Source organism: Dinoponera quadriceps, unplaced genomic scaffold (assembly GCF_001313825.1).
Source record: "Dinoponera quadriceps isolate SergipeBrazil2010 unplaced genomic scaffold, ASM131382v1 scaffold1070, whole genome shotgun sequence".
Lineage (NCBI taxonomy): Eukaryota > Metazoa > Arthropoda > Insecta > Hymenoptera > Formicidae > Dinoponera > Dinoponera quadriceps.
The window spans coordinates 1,604,924-1,629,244 of NW_014555341.1; the positions used below are offsets into that span (position 1 = coordinate 1,604,924).

The 24,321-nt window shown below is 43.1% G+C and overlaps 1 protein-coding gene across 1 annotated transcript in view; it reads right to left on the reverse strand.

Moving 5' to 3' along the window:
- LOC106743947 (lachesin) overlaps positions 1-24,321 on the reverse strand; it is a 349,556-nt gene that overhangs the window by 20,653 nt on the left and 304,582 nt on the right. The window contains exon 5 of the mRNA XM_014618306.1: positions 21,134-21,231. Coding sequence (XP_014473792.1) covers positions 21,134-21,231 — 98 coding nt within the window. The remainder of the gene's footprint in view (positions 1-21,133; positions 21,232-24,321) is intronic.

Genomic DNA, 24,321 nt, shown 5'->3' on the forward strand with positions numbered 1-24,321 from the left:
CCTTGGCGTCGCATACTCGAAGGCGATTGACTTCACGCACCGTGTCCGATCGAGCGAAAGAGAGAAATAATAACATTTCAGCGATTTTCATCGACCGGCGACTTGGAAGTAAATGCGCGAGTGTGTTCGCGCGCGGCAGCGACGGTGCTATTTCGCAAAATTTTATGGCAGAGGCGTGTTTTATTACTCGATAACTGGCTTCCGGTCCAAGACGCGTGTAAATGTCGGCGCTGCACGCGCTCGCGCAGTTGCCGCTGAAACGTTCCATAAATCAAGACGATCTTGACTCCTTGCGAGTATCCCATAAATCAAGAGGATCTTGGCTGGTTGCGAATACCCAGGCGCAGTGACGGCACGTACTCTCGTTGCGTATCAGCGTTCGCGCTCTATTTTGCTAGCGGCTACGCCCGCGTCGGTAAAAGTCTCCGGGAAATCGATAGCCCGTCGAAATTTCTCCAGGAATGAAGTAACGCCGGACAGATTCCAGCCGCTGCTGCCGTTATTGCTCGACCGATGACGCAAACGCTGGATGCTCGAACAAGGCCGGTATCGCGAAACAGGATGAATGGGACCAACGAGTGGACGCGAATAGGATCGGAGTAATTTGGCATTTTGTAACATCGAGTCTTCGATTCGGCCTGACGCGACAATGCGCGCGTATATTGACGCGAGTTACCCGGTTTTCACATTGTCGACCCTTTGTAACGGCGGTCAATGGGAATTTTTGATTTTTCCCGTCGAAAATTCGTATCGGATACTGAAGCGTAAGGAATGAAATGTCGCTCGTTCCCGGCGGCGTCAGGGTGCATCGCGCGTGTCGTTAGAGAATTCGCTTCAAGATATACGTCCGGGAACTGCGAGTTATGTAAGACTCGCACGGTTCTCGAGCGGGATTCGCACCGGCTCCTCGGTGGCAGCTCGGTGGCGCGTTTGTGTCGCCACATTTAGAAACGCATGGAGACAAATGCCCGGGCTGTCGGCCGACGAGACATCGTATACACGTTACAACGTCGCGTATAAAATGGCTCGTGTGCGAAACGGGTGCGATATCGATTTCTGACGATTTCATCATGTAACGTTGCACGAAGTAAATTTAGATGCGGATTAAAAAGCGCGATCTCTCATTAATTAATCACGCCATCGGGACTCATCGGGATCACTTCGTCTTCGAAGAACGTTTTCATGATGGAATCTCTGCCAGCAAAAACTCTGGCGCTGAGGAGAAATTGATTGCAAATTCGCCGAATTAATCCGCCACGTAAGTATGTTTCGGCGGTGACGGGTCGGTCTATCCATAATCAGCTTAACCGTGAGTTTCCGCCCTTGACCGCACGGAAGTGAATCAATGATTTGGTGGGAAAGTTTCCGATCCGTCGTTTTTTCTTCTCTCTCTCTCTCTCTCTCTCTCTCTCTCTCTTTCTTTTGCTTTTTTAACGCACGGTGCTTTTTAGGCAGCGTTTGTATGCGCATCGGCCGGAGGATGCTCCTGGGAAATCGGTGCTATATATCGAGAACAAGGCCGAGTAAATAAGCTACTATTGAGCGACGGCCGGTGGAAATTAGCGAAGTTGCGCGGAGATTTAAATAAAGCATCCGCGAAGAAAATGAAGAGGCAAACTTTACCCGGCTATCCCCGGCCGACCTCCTCTCGCGTTAGTCTTTTTTTCGGAAAGCGAAGAATTAAATCTAGAACTTTCTTAATGGAAAAGTGAAAAAAAAATTAGAGGGGTCGCGATAACATTAAAGAGATCTGAGCACGCACCGGGCGGCAGCCGCGGCTGAGAAGTTTATCCTCTCTCTGTATTTCGGGAAACTTTTTCTTGCGCGCTAGATAGATGCGATGGTGTTTCGTTTGTTTCTGTTTATTTCCACAGAAGAGAAGGCGCGTAATGTCTGTAGGATGAGAATGATTTTCCCACCGCGATGTAATTACAAATCGGTATCAACTTATATCGAGCCATCTGTCTATTACTTTACACTCAGATCGCGTTTGCATGATATGCGTGTTTAAAATAAAGAAAAAAAAAAAAAACGATAAACAGAATACACAAGACAACGTTATATTTAATCATTAATAACGTAAGTTACGCCACAAATAAAGACACAGATGCCTTCAATACTTTATTAATTGAAAATATTGATTTATCATACGGAAGCCAAGTAGGTCTAATTTCACCCTTGATCCGCGGAACGACGACGTACAAAGAGCGTCATAATTTCATGGAGCGAGGAAAAGAAAGGGGGAGAGAGAAAGAGACAATTTCTTTTCCCATCGTGGAAGCCACCTGCAAACGCCTATGCCGACGAATTCCCGCGAGAGTGAAGAGCGGAATATCGAAATCAAATCAGGGGCTCGAGCAGGCAAGACGCGAGCACGTAGAGAGGCACCTCGAAGAGAAAGAAAGAGAGAGAAAGAGGGGGAGAAAAAGAAGAAGAAGAAGAAGAGAGTTCCGGAGGTCCTGCAGAGTCCTGCGCGAGTCGTACACATTCGCGGGTAACTTCGTGACGAGGGGTTTCGTCTCGAATCTCAATCATATTATGAGAACTCGCTCGTTCCCTCGTTTCCGTTCTCGTTCCCGCTGACGACGATTATCCCATGCGGAATTTCGCCCTTCCACTTCGCCCACGCCCTTTACCGCTTCGTCACGCCCGCCGTCGTTTTGCATCCGAACCGATTATGCGAACAACGATATACGTGGGTATCTGGATTTGCCGGCTCACGATTCCCGTATAATATGAGCGACCTCGTCGGCGAAATTCCGAGATCGGAGAAATTAACGCGACCCTGCGAGCCCGCCGAATGCCGGTTCCTTAATGCCGGACTGCACGTCGTTCATGTAATTGGAATTCCTCGCAGTTTTATAGTTTCTTTTGCGCGCCGTGTCTCGTTGTTCGCGTGCTCGTTAATTTCACGCACAAACGGGCTAATAATATTTTACGTATACAGCCGGATAAAAATTTAAAACTGGCGCTATAAAAGCCCTACATAATTTTCCCCCACTTCTATCTAGGCCTTATATAGATAGGAATGTAACGTTAATAAATACAATTTATGATCAGCTTTGTAAATCTATCCAACTAAGTTATGACTGGGCTTTATGAGCCATAGATCTTGTTATAGCATCCACGTCAGTGTCTATTTAGAGATTATTCACAAAGTTACACTTAAAATTTGCTTTTCTAGGCCACATCTAGGTCCAACGAAGGCAGGACTATTTTGGAACATACATATCTAGGGCCACTACAGACTTGGGCTACATCCCGATTAATTTCTATTAACAAACTTCTTCCGGATGGGTATTTATCTCTAAGAACAAAGAAAACCTCTCCCAAACAACCACGCAAAATTTTGATTAATTATTGAAAATGGTCACGTGTGTAAATAAAGGCTTCTTTAATTAATATAATATTAATAGACTAAAAAATTGACGTGATTGTTTACAAAATGATAGAGGACTTTTTAATTAATATCGACCTAAATTACAAGATATGGCGGATGTCCCACTCAGCGAGAGAGACACCCAGTATATCCGTTTCTTTTCTTCGGACAAACATTCGTGTATTTTACACTTCCGTTTGATTGTTCCCTTAGGATTGCAACGTCCGGGGAACCCAACGTGTCTTGTAATGCCCTTTGATTTCGACCGACGGCCCTCCCGACGCGTGTTCCAAGAGTTCGAAGATTCCACACACCTTCGGAATCGATTAACGGAAGCTGCAAGGTCGTCTCTCCTTTCCGTGGCAAAAGTTTCGACACGCCGGCTTGAACTCCGCTGGGATCATCGGCGAAATTAGCGAAGGTCGAAGTTTCCGAAGCGAGTTTCTCGCCGCTGCCCGTGCCATAACCGTTCGCAATTTTTCGCTAAATTTGTCTCGGCTATTCCGGCGGATCGCCGAATCCTTTCTCTCTCTCTCTCGCCGCGTAATTTCAGAGACAAGACTCGAAATTACCTCAGTGGCGAGAATCAACGCGTTTTTGTTAAGCGAAGAATTTTTCCCCGGCTCGACTGTACACGCACGAGTTCACAAGTGCAATTGCAAAATTAACCCTCTGATGCGATTTGAGAGTCAAGACGAATCAAGCTTATATGCGCGCTTCGATATGAAAATTCGCTCGCTGCGCATGCAATTTTTTATAGAATCCCGTACTGTACTAATCCCTTTCTGAATTTTGCACGGAATACTTGACAATTGTAGAGAAATTTAATTATTAGAGAAGAAGGTAGTGTTCTCTATGGCCCTTGTATACATTTCGAATTATATAAAATTAAACAATAACATGGCATTTTGCTCATTTAGATGGGTTTGATGTGGCCTCTTTTTCAAAGTTTTCATGTTGAAGTTGTTCGATAAGTCAATAATTCAAGTTCGATATAAAAATCTATTCATTTTGTAGAAATTAACCTTTTGACAGTTTGTACCTATCTTTTACTTACGTTAAAAATTCACAGTTATATTTATTGTGTTGTTCCTTCTAAAAATTTATTTTAAATAAATATATAAATTTATAACGCTACAGTGTTTTTTTTAACCCTTTCGATACGAGCGCCGGATATATCCGGCATTCATGTGACAACCTGTATGCACAAGAGCCATCTTTAGTTGGTAACAGAGTATTCTATCTTACTGACGTATTAGATTAAGCACAGTTCTCATTTAACGCTTAGGAAAATCTTCATACAAAAGAGGACTGACCACGCACTATGTGTACATTTTCGGAGCGTCGCCTCGTACAGCGAGAGTGTTACTGCGGACAGAGTGCTCGTACCGAAAGGGTTAAATAAAACGAATGTTTTAAATCTATTTTAGTAGGGGACTACATTACCATCCTCTGTTTCTCTTCGATCCATTATGCAGCGTCGCAATATTTTTTTATAAATAACGTCCCAAATAATAAATATTTCATAACTTTCAATTTAGAGTCGATTGAACAACACTTTAACAAATATAATCGCCAAGTTTTCGATTGAAAATATTGATTGCTAACAAAGTTATTGTGCGAAATGTAAGTAGGAAGCCTTCTTCTCTACTTTAAATTACATCGCGTGCAATTTCCAAGCGGAAAATCGTCTCGGAGTTTAATCTTTAGGGAATGAGAATCGCGCGCACGCGTCGGTGGGTTTTCTCAGGATTGCGCGGAATTAATGTCGCAACGGGAACGGCCGAATTTTCGGCGGAGAGAGCGGTCCATCGCTGTGCGCGGCGTTGTAAAGAGCAGCAGTTTCGATCGGTAACTTTGTAAAGGTAATCTACTAGATTTTAGTGCCATGTAATAAAATCGTCGCGATCCGTTCCGTTTCGTGCGCGGTGCAATTTCGCGCGCCGAATGAATCTCTCGCAGGAGAGGGAAGCTGCAGGGAGCTTTTCCATTCGGTAATGCAGCGGCCCGCGCGCACGTTGCATCACAACCGGACGTTAAAGCCCGTGGCGCGATGGTCCGTTCGCGAGACCATCGGCCGGCGAATATGTTTGCGAGCGATCGGGGGTTTTTTTTTCGAAAGCGCGCCGTTCGAATTCAGCCGTACGGCGTGAATGACATAAAGCGACCGAGTTTCCAAATAAAAAAAAAAAAGAGGGGGAAAATCATCGAAATTGCCTTTAATCTGCACATTTATGGGTTTTACCCGAAGCTCGTTGTGAATACACATTTTTGCGGCGGTGATACACACCGCATTTCTGTGTTTTGTTACAACACAGTTGACACGACGTTATAAAAGCTGATACGATACCATCGATATTCTGTGCCGTGATAGCATAGCACCAGTCAATGTCTTGCATTATCGATTTCCCTAGATACCGTTATCTCGATTTTAACTCGGTAAAAGAGACATGCTCTTACTGGATTGACAGGATTGAAACCGGAAGTCTTATCAGCGTCTCCTATCTGTTTCGAGGATGCTTAAAAATGCGGATTTATCAACAGTGGCGCTTCGGCCTTGACGAAGACAGCGTCGGTTGCACCGGTATAGAAACTAATAATTATATTATAAAATGGCGTAGCAATTAATTGAACAATCGCGCAACTAATAATTTCCAATAGCGTGAAATTAGAGCTGTAAAAATACGAGTAAAGACCGAAAAGTAATTTTGCAAGATCTGAGTTAAATTTTTCCATGTCTCTCCGTTTCTCCCTTTTTCTTGCGGGGAGAAGTAGAAGCTAAGCAGATCCGGGGAAACGTTTCGTACCGCAATTTAGTCGAATTACACGTTGGGAGCATAATTATTTCCACCTGAGGATTATTTTACGAGATTTTCTGAAAAATGTTATTACTGTCACGACCGCGCGAGTAGCCTCTTGAAGTTCCCACGAAAACATCTCGTTTCCCGCGCGGAATATGTAGAGCGCGACGTGCCCGCGGCTGCGGCGACGGCGGCGTCATACCTTAGTTGCGGATAAGACTTTAATTAAACGAAAGGAAATTTGCTTAAGTGAGTGCTACGCTTTTCGAGACGCGCGTACATTCCGAGACAAATTTCGTCGCGAGAGGCGCGCGGTTTCTTCGTGGTTCCGCTTCACGCGAGCGCGCGCGCGTGCACGCATATAAAACTCGCCCGGTAACAAAATGAAAATTTTATTCCATTTACACATTCTTCTCTCTCTCTCTCTCTCTCTCCGCCTCTGCGGCGTTCCCCGTTGTTTCATCTCTGCGTAAGAATATTCATGAAGGTCTTCACTTCGCGGCTTCGCGTTTCTGCGATTAAAAGATAATGTTTAGCCCTGCGGAACGTTTATCTGACTCAAACCCGACGAAGAAAAGTCTCTCTCTTAATCGTTTGTACGTTACTTTTACAGCGCGTTGTAATGCGCTCCTGATCTTCCAACGTCCTTAATTTTTTATCACTTCCTTTCTATAGTAAATCCTTCGAAGGGAAAAGACATATGTTATCTAAAATATATAAGTTCTTCTTTAATTTTCTAAAATCCCTTTCTCCCCCTTCCCCGTCTCTCTCTCTCTTCCTCTCCCTCTTTCTTTCGACGGGCAGCGTCCTGTTCGGTGAAAAATGCGGAAAAGAGTATGAGGTCGATATTTCCGTCAGACTCGAGTCGCCAAGAGATGCCTTTTAACGGCGCTGTTAACAATAGTTCGTATTTTACCTGTTATGGCACGGGGGAAAGTAAGCGATATGTATCTCGCATAAATATATTTTGTTGAGTGACCGCGGCGATATGTCAGCTGGGAGTTTCGATCAACGCGATGGCCTCGAGACGCTTCTGACATCGGAAGTACTTCGAGTACTTGCTGGATATTGGATATCCAAAAGGCAGATGTGTCTCGAGTTACAAGTAGCTTCGGGATTTCGAGAGACGCATCCCGATATTTCGAATGCATTACCATTGAAATACCCCGCCGAGTCCGTGTCCATCGTAAGTGCTTGCGCCTTTTATCTTTAAATTCGTCCCTTTTGCATCGTCGCCTGATTCGCGCCGGTGATATTTATTTACTATGTTGTGATGTAATCGCGGCTCTCGTTAGTCGACCGCACGCAGGTGAAACCAGAGTTACGTAAAATTAACACGAATACTCACAGGAATGATCTCAGCGCCGATTTCTAACGTTCGAATATTACAGAAGCTCTGTGCAGATTTCATGAACATCGACAGATGAAGTCTCGGTGGCTATACAAATTTAACGTTGTTTCAATATACTTTCACGCATAAATGCGCCCACGTAAGTGTAAAAATTTGCAAAATGAATATCATTAAACTTCCATCGACTACAAAAAAATGTCATATCCCTTCGACGTATCTGCGCGGAGTCTGAAGCGTGGGAGGAAAATACAACGCGTATATATCCCCCGTATTTGTCATAAGCGAGACCACCAGGTAGTAGAGTATTGTTAAAAGAGACCCTGGGTTACATCCTCGTAATACTTGGCAGGAGGGTTAAACGTCGACGCTCGCGGCGCTCGTGATGCATAGAATACACCGGCGTGCTCCGGCGAGATGCGGCATGCGAGATCAGCAGGAAGTGCCTTGGCGAAGTGCCTCGTGGATACGGCGAGGGAGAAAGTCGAGTGTCGCACGTCGCTGGTGCGAGTGGCGGCGGTGACGACGTCGGCAGCTGCGGTGACGGCAGAGACACTGTAGCGGCACAGCGTTTAGGACTCGCATCGTCGGGTAGATGCTTGAATGATAGTGTGATAGGGTGCGTGGACTTGAGCTTGAGTAAAAGGAAGGTGAAGAAGGATGGGCTTTGCTGCAAATTAAAATTCGCCTTCGCGCGAGGGACACACCTGGTGAGATCGGGATGAGGCACGATTGAAACGATCAGATGGCCACGTTTTGACTTGCAAAAAATGCCGATTGTAGAGATTCATTCTGGCTCATTTTAATCTCCGTATACTATCAGCCAGATTCTAGTCCTTGAGTTTATTTTTCAAACAGTTTGAATTACACTGTCCAATATTATTTAACAACAGGCGTTGAAATAATATAAACATATGTTAAATTAACACAGGGGTATTGTATTAAAGATTTAATACGGAAATTTTAATCAACCGATTTTAACACAAGTACAAAATGTTTCTTACTGCACATGTAACACGTAGAAAGGCAATTTTATTCCATCCTAACAATGGTATTATGTGGAAAGTAAGTGCCTTTATACTTACATAATATAATTGTCATACTGAATCAAAAAACAATGAAATCGACAAAATACAACACAAGCGGGAAAAGATTGTAATCTTAGATTTTCTCCCGAAAAAAAAAAAAATTTTAATTTATAATTTTCTTTCTCACTTCAAATACAATAAAAAGAAAAATCCGTGCTGCTCAAAAATTTATACACAACTTCTGTAACACCTCGATCTCTGATCCATACTAAAAATATATCGCCGCACTGCTATTAATATTCTCGCTAATTTTAAATAACTCCATGATATTCGCGCGCACGTTATCCCAGGCGATTTTCCACCGAGGTCGACTTTCGTATATGCACGAGCGCTTCGACGGTATCGTCGTCGTCGTTGCCGGGCTTTGCGACGACTCAAAGAGAACGTTCACCGTGTCGTAGCACAGAGAAACGTCCACCGACACACCGCTATTCGTTTAGGCGCCATCGGGAAAGTCCGTATTCGTGAAAGGTCTCTCTCTCTCTCTCTCTCTCTCTCTTTCCGAGGCATAACCGGAAGAGCGCGACGACTCACAGGACAAAGGCAACAGGACTTAAATAAAATTGGTAAAGCAAGTAGGATCGACGACTGCATCGTTTGGCTACGCGAAATATGCTCGTTCTTCGAGAGGAAGCAGCACGGCAACTGGCTATACAGGGCGTTTCCGGCTTTAAAGTTGAATTCATTAAAACCCGAGGTATTGCGTGCTTCAAGGATGTTGCGTTGCATTATTGACCTTTATCTACTTTTATTTCGTGTACGATTCTCTCTCTCTCTATTTCCTCCTCATAATGCGATGTTAGCGATTTAGCTTCGCAAGCTTTGTGTTACTCGTCCCGCGTTTCGCGACCGTACGACACGCCGCGATTACCTTGGGTGCGGCTGTTACCTTGCGATTAACCTGCGATCTCGCGCACGCCGTCGCAGTTAATTCTAACAGTAACGAGCGTACTTTTTACATCACGCAATAAGCCGGTTCGTCTACGTGGTATACGATCAATTTGCTTTAAAGCAGAAAGATAAATCAAGAAGGCGAGATAAATGGATGTCGCAGGTCTGGGTGGGGAGTGTAATAAAAATTATGCAAGCAAAAAAAAAGAAAACAGAAGAGAGAGAGAGAGAGAGAGATGATTCCGATTTGCGATTCCGGCGTTTCGATTAAAACTTTTTCCGCGTGCAACAACGTCGAATAAATAGATTGCGTATTCTCACGTATATCCTCCACGCCGGAACGGTCGTTGAGATACGCGTCGGAACGATACGCGAGAGTGGTTCGAAATAATTAAAATAATTCGCTTCCGTGGAAGATGATTTTTCTCTCTATATCTCGGCTCGCTTCTCTGTTGCAAGCGCGACTGCCCCTTTTGTTCCCTCGTTAAACGCGTCATTATTGTAATAGCCGTAATTTCCCTCTCGTAATGGCTGAAAATTTCGTGTCCTTTGGAAACAGAAATTTCATGGATTGCCATACGGCTCGCTCGGAACTGCTCGTACCTCGGACGAGATCGTGTGAATTGAAAAAACAAAAGATGCACGAATGGAGGTTATTAGAATATCGAGAGCGCGATGGGAAATAATTACCCGCGCTTGGAGACGTCACTATTATCATATCGCGTTTCACAATGACGGAGCGAGCTTTCAATTTCGGAAACTCATTTCCTACGGTTGAAAGCCGAGCGAAGTATGCACGTCTGCTCTTCGTTTCAATATTCCAAGCGCGAAAGACGCTAATGAAAGAGCAAGAGAGGAGATCCGGCGTAACAGGGGGAAAATAATCGTTACCTCGTTCGGACGTAGATTTCGTTGCTGGAACGCGAATTAATTTTCCGTTAATTTTCTACGATGCGTTACTCGTGCGCGCGCGCTCATCTCCACGAGGCTTATTTTCGCCCGGGAGGGGGGGGGGGGTAAAATTACCGGGAAATGGATTCAAGAAGAAGACACGTCGATTACGCCCGTTCTCCATTGTTAATCGTATTCGCGAGTCCACCGGTTAATTATAACGCTACAAACGCTGCGAACAACTACGAAGGCAACGCTCGTTTATCACGCGATCTAATTATCGGCGGCCTGGGCGCACGATGCGCGGGCACAAAACAAAAGTGCGCAAATTGTTATGGGCACGAGCGAGCGGGCGGGCGCGACGCGTAAAAAAAGAGGGGGGAAAGAAGAAGGCAGAAAAAACTAATCTGCGCCGAAGGATCATTATGAATCATCGTGCAGCCGCTTTCGCGTTTGCAAACGCGAAATCCCATTAGCCGGGCCACGGTCTGATCCGTGCGCGTTCTGTGGTGTTAATTCGCATTTACATACGCGGTGCGGGAAGCGTAGCGTATGAAAGACGTCCGGCGAAAACGGACGTACTGTGTGTGCGCGAGCGCGCGCGCTAAATTACGGAACGACGGAACCTAAAACGAGGAGGCCGCGCGATAAATTAATTAGCCGAAGAAATTAGCGACCGTTCTGAGGCGCCGACTTGTTGGCGAGCCGGGGTTCCACCGTCGAGATTTCGAAAATGTTATTAACAGCACGTTTACGTATACTTCTCGGCTGTGCGTCCGTTTGCAGACGCGACGTCATATTATTATTAAGTTGCGCCGGTGATCCTCACAGGTATCAATTACAGTAATTCGAGATGCTTGATTCAGCACGGTAACGCTTAATTGTATCAAGTTGACGGAGTCGCGGTCAAATTACTAAAAATAGTATTTTTGTTATTCTTGAAATATTGATTACGTATTTCACGCGGGTCGAAATATCATTTGAATTAACGCGCGACTGACTCCTTCACCTTTCGTCTAATTAAATACATTTTGTGTATAATAAGAAAACTATAAATATAAAAGTGTATAAATAATAAAAAAAACATAAGAGAGAAAAAATTCTCTTCCGAAAGTGTGCGTCCTGAAAATCCTCCACGGGAAACAATATTTTGCTGGCGCAGCAAATTTCTCAATTAATACGTATGGCAAAGAGATTTGTTTGAAACAGCGAAAAGATCTGTTACGAGTATTAATTGCTAGGGCAGCAGAATAATTTAATTATACCAACCGAACGTTTTGCTGCAACAGCAAAATTATTTCGTCCATACAACAAATCTTTTTGCTATCCGCATAATAACCGTGAAATGTGCCAACGAAATATTTTTCGTCCGTGTCCGGTTTCAAAGAAGGTATCTCTTCCTCCTGCAAGTTTTCTAATATCTTCTTTTTCCACCGATCTTATCAGGATGAATAAGATAGCGATAAAAAATACTTTATCTACTACAGAACTTCATCATTTCCACAATCGATCCACAGTAGATTGTTCGTAATTTCCTATATTTACGCGAAACTATCGGTTCAGAGACGCTTGATGCATTATCGCCACATGATCACCTGCGGTTACTAGTTATCACGTGCGGATAATTAGTGGAAACGATCGTATCAGTAACTTTGTACAACGCGGTATAAACACAGTAACAACCCGCCTCGGTGACAAGTGTACGTCGTCACCACACGACTTTGACAGTCGTTTGCGGCTGGGACTTTAGTTTATCGGGTAGAATGCGCGGGAGATCGTACTATCGCTCGGACATCACTGTGCTTCGAATGTAGTCCACGCGGCGTGAACACGTAATGCTGATTCGTTAAACCGCACGTTAACAGCGTAGGCTTTATTTACAGGTCACTTCGAAATTATCGTATTTTGTTTCAATTGTGAAACCTTTGGTCAACAAACGATACCTTTCCAACTGAAATACGAGCGGATATGACGCTCCAACTCTTTTGTATTTAATTGCAATAGCGGCATTAAGCAGATCTATTTCTCTCTGAAAAAGAAAGAACCAACAGATATCAGAAATCAGAGTATTATTAGTCTCGACTTGTTGATCCTTAATGAATAACAGATAATAGTAAATAACTAAAATTATCTCTAACAATTTCTTTAAGGAGCCGAATGAAATCTGTTTTATAATAAGTATTTTCAAGGATTAATTGAAATTAATTTTCCAGAATTAATTGAAAATTAAATTACACGTTACCTACTTAAACTTCGAAAGTTCGAATAATGTATTATGACGTTCATCGAGAGAGAAATCGCCTCAGAAAATCCGCAGAATTATCATTCTTTTTCTCTGACTGTAATCACTACTTTCAATTAGATTCGGATGTCACGACGCTCTGAATTTTTGACACACGATACAACCAAACTCGCAATGATATCGCCCGCTACGTTTATTCGTTCGGCCAGCGGGTCTTCAACGGGACGAAGTTCCAATTACAAAAGTCATTACTATTCAAGATGCGGCTGCTCTGGGGTCGCATTATGCCGGTGCAGAGCCCACGGTGGGCGTTTGTTACACGAAGCGCAAGCGAATTGTGGAAAACCTATTATAGCCTCGATTCGATGTGGTGTACGTAATTAGTGGCGGTCGTGATCCAAGAGTTCTCAAACTGTAGATAGCGGCAATACTTACAATTAGAGGTCGTTTACCTATTATGTGATTTTAATAGACCATAAGGCTCGCGGCACTTGAACCATAGGAGCGTTTATAGAAAATGGTTATAGCGAGTATGAACCGAATGCAGACGTACTTACGAAGCTTCTCGGAGAGTAAATTAATATATTATAAAACATTGGAATCCCTATTTATCTCTTAAAGTATTTTGTTATACGATTAGTTCGTACGTGCATTATTTCCTTTCTTGATCTACTAATGTGTTCGAGTCCTCCGAACTTGTAAAAAAGCGTACAGTCGGTTAACGAATCTTTTTTCGTTGGAAGGATTTTCTTTTTTCGTCGGAAGGATTTTCCACCGTTAATCGCAAGCACGATTAACGACGATCAATACAATTAGTCGGCTATCGCGCGCTAAGTACGAAGCGGTCGATCGTGCACGACGGCCGATCTCACAAAATACTCGCGTTAAGTTTGCCGGTTAGAGACGAGCTGCGCGCATTTTGGGCGCGTGAATCCACATAATCCGAATTAATCCAAATTTACGAGAGTTAACGCAGCGGTTACGGTTCGCTCGGCGTTAAAGCATGGTGTAGCGCCCGAAACTCCGTTTAATTATATCACGTGTCCCGAAAGAAATTATACGTGCGTTGAAGTTGTTTTATATGTATATGTATATAGAAAGAAAGGAAAAAGTAAAAATCGTCTTGTGACGTGATCTCCCTTACTCGCGAGTCGTGATAAATGACGTGAATAAAAATCACTTTTCCTCACACGTGCGAGCTCGAATTGAAATTTTGGCTCCACATTAATCTCTAGATCGGAAAGCCTGGACGGGAGTTGCAGGATGCCAGAATGCCAGCAGCGATACATCATATATTTCTAAATGTATCAAGCGGCACGGTAGTGCACGAAGAAAAATAATTTTGCTGCTATAGCGCAGTCATTTCGTTGCTGCTGCATATTCGTCGCGACAGCGATAAAATTTAGTTGGCATAACTTAAAACGTGCGAATTATTCGTAATTAGAACAAAAACAGTTTTGCTGTCAGGATAAAAAATTCTGCTGAGTGAACTTGTCCTTAAAACATATTCATTTGTTGTTCAAATAAAACAGTGTTTTTTTACATTTACAGATTTGTTCGTGCAGCAAAATAATTTGTAGATTTAACAAAATAATCCAACGAATTAGAATTTTAACAAATTGTTTTGCTGTTTACATAGTAACCGACAGATTTTGCCGGGCCAGCATAAAATTTATCGTGTTAACAAATTTCTGTTCTATTTCATATGCATTTACCAAATCGATGCAAAGAAAATAAATGTATATGTACACTTCCAACATCAAATTAAAAAAAAGATTAATAATAAAGAGCTTACGAAGAAATGAAATTTGCTATTTTTTTCATATTTTTATATAATTCATATTCTTATATACTTCACATTCTTATATAATTGTTACATGTATTTCGAGATAACTGAATGTCAAACAATTCAGAAGTCTTTTTAAGGACAATTCAACGTGGGCAAAACGACACTAAGTAATCATTTATTGCATTAAGGTAAAATAATACTGCTTGCTTGGTGTTATTCAAGTTTGGCGGAGCTTGTGAGGTTAATATGAAACCAAAATTTCGACATGGGAAATAACCATTTGTAGCATCAGAAAACAATAGCTCTTGTATTGTGTTATACCTGGAGATTCTCCGTGAATCCTTCAAGTTCGGCGGAATTTGCAAAGTTGACATAGAACCGAAACTTTGACTTGCACGAGAACTCGAGTTAATTATCAACGCACTAATAATTTCGTCAGTAACGTGCTACGTAATCGGGTCGACGTAACAATAATAATTCAAGTAATTAACGATCCGCTCGTCGCGCGTCAGCGTTCGTAAATAAGACTCGGTTGCCGCATCGAGAGAGCAAAAATCGGATCGATCGCGCGCGTTAATCTCCTGGCCCAGCACGAATCGAATTTACTTGCATTTCCCATTCGCGCGTCTCGTTAAAACGCCGCGCATTTGGTGCGGCCGTAACCGATCGATATCGAAATTACACGGAACGGAACGAACGATGCATTAAGGTCGTTCGATGGGTTCAGGGCGGAAGCGCTGGCTGCTGTGCAACGCCTATCGATGGATCGATGTTGGCGATCCGGTGACGATCGACTCTCGCGTATGTGTGTGTAGTCGTGGAATTTTCTCGCACAAGTCCGCCAAACGAAACTCTGTCGATTTGCCTATCCGCTGACGTCGCCCCGGCGAGTAATTAAAGAATTTTACGCCATAACCGAGGGTCGGCTTTAAACGGCTCCGCTTAAAGTAATTAACTTTCGCGTCGCTGGAAATTATCAACCAAAAATCGATCGCACACAATCGCACGACTCCGCTGGGAGATGGATATTATTATCGCGCTATTATTATCCGAAAGTTTCACAATCGTTTGCCAATCTATCGCTTCGTGTATAATCGAGATAGAGTTACAATTTCCACGCGTTTTTATGCCGCAATGTAATACCGAAATAGATTCGTAGCTCGAGCGAGAGACTTTCGCCCTTTCGTCATTTAGAAGAGCGAAGTTAAATTCTTGCTCGTACCTCTATAACGAGTAGAATTAGAACGAGCTTCCCCGGCGACAACTATATTCACGGTGACCGCGACCTCGTCCGAGAAGACCAGCGATGTCCGATAAAAAAGAAAATCGCCGTTGAGATAATAATAACCGCGCGCGATTTCCCTCTTGTAGCGCGCGTAGTATTCTAGCCGCATCTATTTATTGGATACGTTCCGTCAGAGCGTATTGCGGTCGCGTTTGCATTCAGGGCGCACCTTATAACCGTTCAAATAAATTCGCGAATTATTCAGCGCGACGAGCGGCTTCGCTCGTCAATTTCCATATAATTGGTATTTCGCGCTGTTCGGGCGGCAATTGGCGCTTTTACGCAAAAATCGTTAAACGCGCACATGCGTTTCTCATGATACGAACGGGGGGAAGAAAAGCAATATCTTCTAACGAATAAACGAAACTCGGGTCTCTGCGAAGGATACAAAACCCAGAGTGCTTCGCAGTTCGCGAAGTTGCGATCGTTGCTTTAAATGAACGGTAAAATGTGCTTCCTTCCTAATGGCGACGACTTTTTAACTGTAAATTAAAGTTTCCCAGCAAGTACTTGCTAACATTTCGCGTAAGATCGAGATGTACGGGCTGAAACTTGCAAAGAAGCACGTTCCATGTAATTATTTATTGTACATCCGAAGTAGCTGTCGCATTACCGAAAGATCGTGAATTTATTGCTTCTATTATTTCTTTTATTTACAACTGTTCGAACATTCTTTAAATTCTGTCTGTTAATTAAAAACGTCTCCACATATACTGAGTTGGGCAATAACTTTGTCCATCTGCATTTCGCTATTTTTAAAGATATGAGAATATTTTAATTACGAAATTGTGTGTGTGTGTGTAGTATCAAGAGGGTCATAATATGCTAATAACAATTTTTCTGTGGGTGGAGGCGCTTTGGAGATTTCAAAATCACCTCCATTTTTTTAGATACTATGCTATACTTTCTTATCCTTAATGTACTAACGGATGTACATACGATTTCAACGATCTATAGTACAAAATCATTCGACATTAAATAAAGGATTAAGACAATGTTTCTCACGTGATAAGAATCATGTTCGAAGTGATGTCCGTTTATATTAAAGCGACATTACAATCGTTGAATTCTTAAAGTACCTAGTGCAATCAATTTGGAAATGATAAGAAATATACAGCTTCAGGAATTCGCGAACAATAACCTACCTACATAGCGCAGAGAGTTCAAAAAGAATTCATTTGTATGTCGCCAATTCTGAGTTCATTTTCACCCGCAAAAAGAATTCAGAACTGATGACTTACAAGTGAATTTTTTTTTAAATCTCTGTGCTATCTGGGTAGCTTACTTTTTATCCCTCACCTCTACGACGATTCGTTCGGGAATTTACGGGCCCCGTGAATGCTCCATATATATGATAGCGGACGATGGCACCCTCTGAATGCGGCTCGAGGGTAGCGAGCACGTGGGTAGCGAGCACGTGGCTTCGTGGTCGCCAGCTGTGTTTACATAACACAGCGATGGTGGGGGCAAGGCCGCGATTTCGGAAGAGGTAAGCAGATACTGCATGCGGCATTCCTAGAATTGTGGCGGGGAATGCGACTGTGGAACGCGACCGTCGTTTCCACCAACGCGTAACGGCATCTCGTACGGTTCTACCGACGTCGTACATGGACCAGGATAAGGTGGCGCACCGCTCTACACAAACATTGATATTTTCGCTTCCAGTGGTCGTAACGAGTTGAAATAAACAGCCGTCAGAAAGCTAAAGGATCGTCTACAATAGCCATATAACCGGGATCAATTGGATTCTTCCTGAATTTCCAAGAATAATTAACTGTATTTGGCCAATTACCTTACGTCTTACTGTATACTTTATAGCTATTGCCTGCGTTGCGACATTTACCGCCGCTAGTACTAAAATCTATAGTTTATGTTATATATACCCATTCAATTTCAGTACTGGCAGTGAATAGTAGAATGCAGTCATATTGTAGACGGTCTTTAAGATTTTCGCGCACCTGATAGATGTAAAATCATTATATAAAAGGACCAATGTAACGCTACATAAATCATTGACATTCGGGACTTTCTGAGAGCTAAATTTCTATTGAAACTAACTAGAGCTATTTCTTTTACATTGTTATAAGTTTATATTGATAAATAAGTGTATGTTAAGGCTCTTGAGCACATTTGTAAAATTGTCCAAATGTTTACTCGAACAATCAATAAATAGTCACGAAATTAGCTTGACATTTTTTTTTAACCTCTTTTTCTTAATTTTGTCAATGTTAATTTTACAACTATTTATTGATTTTCCGAGTAAAAGGAAAATGTTCGGATAACTTTGCAAGTGTGCTAAATCGATTACAAGTGTCATTTTATGGATATATTTTTTTATTTGAAAGTATAACGCAGGAAATCTTGGCATGCGTTTTCTCACTTCTGATGTCATTAAACAGTCACAGTGACTACTCAGGAGCGTTAAAATAAATTATGGGCGTAATAGGCACCGTAGATGTCGCGAGTTCATTAAAATCTAGTTTCCACGCACAATAGTTACATAATGAAAATATTATTTCGGTTAAGTGCTTTATCCTTTATTGCAAGTTTGAGTAGGATGGAATTTTATGGCGAATCCTAGCGCCGCAAATCGATCGAGACGGACAGACGCTGTCGTGTTATCATAAAGCGTTTAACAGCGGTGAAAATTGCACGATAAAAATTTTCATTGTACGAGTGCATGCAAGCAAATGTTCTGTAAAAACTCAAACGTGCGCGTATAATTCACCCATGGACAAGAAAGGCCTTGTCCGCACAAGGAAGGATTATTTTTCTTTTATCCTCTCTTTTTTCACGAGCAGTCGGATTCCGCAAAATGCGCACGTGCATCTAAGAGCTCATTCTGCGCCATGCGGAATATGGAAAATTGCATGCATACCGAGGCATACAAAACAGCGATTCTCAAATAGAAGCCCGTGAAAGTGCCTCGGGCGAGGCGCAATGGAAAATTCTGCAAATTCATCTGCTTTAATTTACACTTTTAACGCTAGCGGGGAATTTGGGTATTTTTCTCTCTAACCGAAGGTAGGTTTCGGGACCTTCTGCGTCAGCCCGCGCTAAAATATCGCCCGGAGAGCGATCGAAATCGATTGAGAATTGCGGAAACGAGAAACCGTCGTTGCATGGCGAGCCACTCGCTACAAGGAAGACCCGACTAAACAGCGGCTATGCCTAGGCGGTAAAACGGTTTATTATTATATCTCCGGTATCGCAACTCGGACCACAAAGATGTCGACGCATTAATTACGCTTCCATTAATGTAAAACACGCGCGCTACATTGTTTCGACGATTCCGAGATGCGCCGGTTGAAATATGCTTGTTTAACGACTTGGCGATGCTGGAAATTCCTGATTGCCATGTGTAAGCCGCGCATACATTCGCAGCGGAATGTATGAAATCGCCCGTGCCTTCACCCACGATCTCGCTCTCTTCGCTTTATTCGCTTTACTCAGTAACAATCGAGAATCGTTACACTTTCTACTCGCGATCCCGTTACCGGGCCTTTAAGAAGCGACGATGTGAGATTCCCGCGGTGTACTCTTTCATTTTTGTCATCAGCGGGCCATAATCCCGATGTAGCCGTCCACAAAATTGACCCCGTTGCCGTTACTTAAGGCTGTTCGTTTGAAATGCAGCCGGCGACGCGGCGTTGCGGCGCAGCGTACAAATTTCGCCCCGGAGAGTTCCGTCCTTCCTCAAATTTACAATAAGAGCCACAAAGTAATCACGAGCAAGTCGGAGGCTCGTTATAGAAAAATATCTGCACGCACGATACGTGCCTCGGGATGCAAGAGGGAGCCCGACTCCCTCCGGGAATTCAGTCGGATGAGAAGTCCATCGTTGAAAAGGTGGGTGGACGCGGGGACGATGGGTCGAACCTCGGCGAGGAATTGAATTACGTTTTGCCGTAGCCGGCTTAACAAAAGGAAGGTAATGGTCGGCGGTAAAACGGCACATCGAGCGTAGTCGTTGCCCGCCCGTCCTCCAGCCTTCCTGCAAATTACTGGCGTACCATCGCGATCTCCCCGTGAGCCCGGGCTCTTCTATTTACGATACCTCTTCGGCGGACGTTAATCGGACTGTTCGACGGACGAGCGGCCATTCCCATTCCGAAAAATGTGTCAAGCGATCTTCCTTCATGAATCTCTTTTTTTCTCCTTGTCGCTGTCCGATCCTGAGTCCGACGAAGCACACAGCGAAAGACCACACTCGACATTCCCCCGGATACTTACGTCTATGATTGATTGTCATTTTGCCGGCGACGCCCGAGAAGCCGAGAGTAGGCGGTCGAGATTTTCTCATGGTCGACTCTAATTCAAGTTCGATCGATTGCGAGGCCACCGGGGGACCATCCGCCTTTCAAACGGCCCGCAGCACGTCTCGCCTTTCATCTTCGCGAGTGTTCCTCCTCCGACGATATTACGCTTTTTCATGCCGGACTCGTCCCCGGAAAACGCGCGCCGCCTTTGGCGATATTGGGCTATTTTTATACGTTATCAGACGATCATAAGGCGGACGGAAAAAACGGCAGTTAAAAACGTTGACTATGTCGGACAGTAAGTCGACATTTACTAATTATTAATTACACACTGCGCGTTAAATCACGCGCTTTCGCACAGGCCGCGAGATAAAATCCCCGACTGTTCTTGTAATGTGATTATACATGTTTGTTGCAAATTCATGACTCTCCGCGAGCAACGCACTCGTTCATAATGCAAAATAGATTCGCCAACACACGTGAGATAAAATGTCTGCAACGATAAAGGAGCCGTTTGCCATATTAATCAGATCGGGTGGTAAAAAGAAAAGACACCGACGCAGAAATGGATTCGGTCGTAATGCAGGGCGAGAGGTCATGTTTGATTAAGATTCTCGACTGCAACGGTCGCGAACGAAATTGCACGCAGAGGAAGAATTAGCCATAAAAGCTAAAATCTAGCTGTTGTAGTTGAGAAGCGAATAGGAACAGCGAATGTCATTACTGCTTGCAGCTAATAAATTTAGCTGCAGTAACGATATTAACTATTAGAAATTAAATATATAAAATAATTTGCTGCAAGGTACAATCATGTTGTTCGCTGTGAAGTTTTAGTTCGAACAGCTAATAAATTTAGCTGCGGTAGCAATGAAATTAGCTTTCCCTAGCTTAGTTCCTATTGCGAATTCTTTCTCTACGTGCGTTCGTCTCGAATTTTGCACCACAGAGAGCAGCGTCGCTTTAATTTTAATTTCCTGTAGGCACGCGCGCGAGAAGATTAAATCGTCAAGCAAAGGGATATGCCATGCGTGAAAGGGTTAATGCACTGTGATAAATAAAGACCGGGTGTATCGCGCAGGAGCCCCGGGGATAAGTGATCGACGTGTGTACAAGGATTATCTTGTCGCGTGGATCAGTTATGGCATTTCTGATGGACTTACCATTGATCACGTGCACGTTGACACTCGCTCTCTCCGCCACCGTAGGAACGCAACTGTAGTTTCCGGAGTCACTGGGCTTCGCATGCGTGATCCTCAATCTGTTGTAACAAAAGGATAATCGCCTTAATTGTAGCCGCGATTCACGGAATTCACGGTTGTCTACATGAGACGCGATGTGAATCGGCGTCACCGTGCAAATTAGGGTGACCAACTGTCCCGATTTTCACGGGACATTCCGATTTTCGGCTCTCATTAGAGTCATTGAATTTTTGTCATTGAATCAAGATTTATTCCAATTATGTTACTGTTGGAAATTTATTAATTCAACAGCATTTTTCCCGTGTATGTTCCGTTAATTGTTCCTGGATTTTATTTGAGGAATTTTATCAGTCTGTTTTCATATAAACTAATGATTATTTATATTAAATCACAATAGAAAACAATATTTAGTTGATTATTTGATCTTGACGTAATAATGAATAAACATTTTATTCACTTATCTACTATCTAATTAATTTATTTTTTTATAAAAAGTCCCGATTTTTTGTTCGTACTCCAACTTTTTAAGATCGATATCTTGCTGATTAAGAGTTGGTTATCCTAGTGCAAACGCAACGAAAATCGCGAAATTTCCCCGGGATTAATTGTAAAACAAGACCGTGTTGTTTTCGAACTACGAATGCCATGTTTTCGTTAGGAGGAACAAACAAACAACGCCGATATTTGAAGTTATAAATTTTTTACAATCTCTGATTGAAAACATGATTAATTATTGATCCGTATTCGCAGACCCGTTATTCAGTTATTCCAATCGATATTTCTCGTGTGGAACAAGTATGGATTGACGAATAATCAGAGATTCATGTAATTATGATTATTTGTCAAATAATAACGGGCCGTGAATGCCGGCCTTAGGTAGCGATATGATGCTGTAGACATTATATATGCGCAACACACGTTGCTCTTGTTTCGTTACGTACGCTACCGCAGAATCGTTCTAACGTTACATACGCTAACAGTGAATAGTTTCATCGGAGCACCGTGTGAAGTTAGGATTTCGTGTAAAATACCTAACGACGCAACTGGCATACAATGAAGTATCGTTAATTCGACGATAATTATCCGGCGACGTTATTAGCAGTAGCGCGCAGTCCAATTACCGTTCCCCCGGTTCCTCCCGTTCTATAATGCATACTTTTGTCAGAGGTATTCTCGATATGCATGCAAATTTCATCATGTTACGTAATCCCGTGGTACGATACTGTGGTACGGAGATATTTCTATTTCATCGGATATCGTCATGTCAGTGAATTACTAACCAAATCATGCAACAGATGATGATCACGCAACATGATAACGCAAGTGCGTGCTGAAATTGTCCGCGGAGGTACACGACATTGAATAAGACCGGAAAAACGATAAGGCGTCCACAACGGAGCTATGATGCCCGTGTCAAATAATAGTAACGGTGTGTACTTTTACGCCCGATCGAATGACGAAACGTTACATCGTGTTCGTTTTCTCGCCGAGAAAGAAAACACACACGTCCCGAGGTAAGACCCGGGCGCGCCTCAACGTTTGCGCGACGCGCAATAATTTCTCCCGCTTCGTCTATTTTCCTCGCTCTCGAACTCTGTATAGCACTTGATCGAGCCTCCCCGGCCGCAATAATCGAGGAACAGGCAGGAGAGCTGTTGTATTTCTCTCTTTTTTTTTTTTCTATTCATTCGTTTTCCATTCCGTTTGCTCCATTCTCGTTAACGTTATGAGCCGTAAATCGGGTCGAGCGGCCCGATAGAAATCGGAACGGGCTCGGATTCTCGCGGTGTATCGCGTGTCCGAAAGTTTTTGCAGATGCGACGGGAACAGTTTCTCAAATATGGGTATCGAATTCGCACGGGGATATCGCGAAATCGCGCGCACATGTGCGACGCGAGTCGGCCGGGAATTTTTGCAGAGAAAATCCGCTCCCGGACAGGCACGACGCGGAGAGAGGTGCATTAATAAACCGCGCCGCCACCTCGCGCGCAAGGAGAGATAAACACGTATAATTACGTGCGCGTGAGAGATAAAGTCGCGGTACATATAAAAGTTAATCGGCAGTCGGCTAATTTAACGGCCAACTAGCTGGAAAAGCGACTCGTACGCTCATGTTCTAAATGATAGCCCATATTAACGGAGAATTTTCTGCGATTAAAGCGCGACTTTGCGCGTAAAATGTTTGTTAATTAATACGGAGTGAAGCCCGATGGTGGGAGGATTATTAATTACATATGTGCGAATTGCTCGTGTTTGTGCGGAATATTTATCGGGATGTTCGTGGCGCATTTTCATCTTTCATTCCCACCGGGAGGGTATGAAGTATCACGAAAGCTTCAGTTAATTAATCTTCAGATTATCGCTCTCCAATTTGGTCGTTTCTTTTCCCTCTCTTTTTCCCTTTCTCTCTCTTCCTTCCTCTTGGATAATCATCCAAGTAGGATTTTGCTACTAGCGAGGTAGTAACCTAATACTGATTTGTGGTATACAGTACCGGCGTAGTATCATATATTAGGCATGCCAATATTGGCGTAATACTGGCGAAATATTGCGATTGATAGAAAAGAGCCAATATTGTAAATCAATATTGAAAATGATCGATTCCCGGTAAGGATTATTGTTATTGTATAATTGTTAATATCACAACCATACTATGGAAGGAAGGTTCAGAACTATGGCCAAGGTACCTGCTTGTACCTACATATTTCCATTTTTAATGTCATATAGTAGGACCTTGTTATAAGTTCGGTTTGGAGTTATACGAGTATAAGACGGACTTATAACAGAGTCCCTTTCTAATACCAATAATATACTTTTTTAAATATTGAGCTAATACTGGACCAATACCGACGCATGACATCTGTTTTTCGATACTGGTGCAGTACCGCAGCAGTATCTTATGCTGGCAGAATGTATACACTCAGGGAAATGTTTTGCTGGTCCAGAATTTTAGAATTCTGGACTAGAATCCGAAAAATGTCATAGATAAAATGTATCGTTGTTTCCTGTATCTGCTAAAAAAATTGTCTGCGGTACCTATAATTTACGATAACAGCATTCTAGCAATATATGTTGGAAAATTTAGATCCTGTTACTAATTTTTAACCCGTAAGTGGACGCGTAATTCTTTGAGGAATAGAACAACTGCT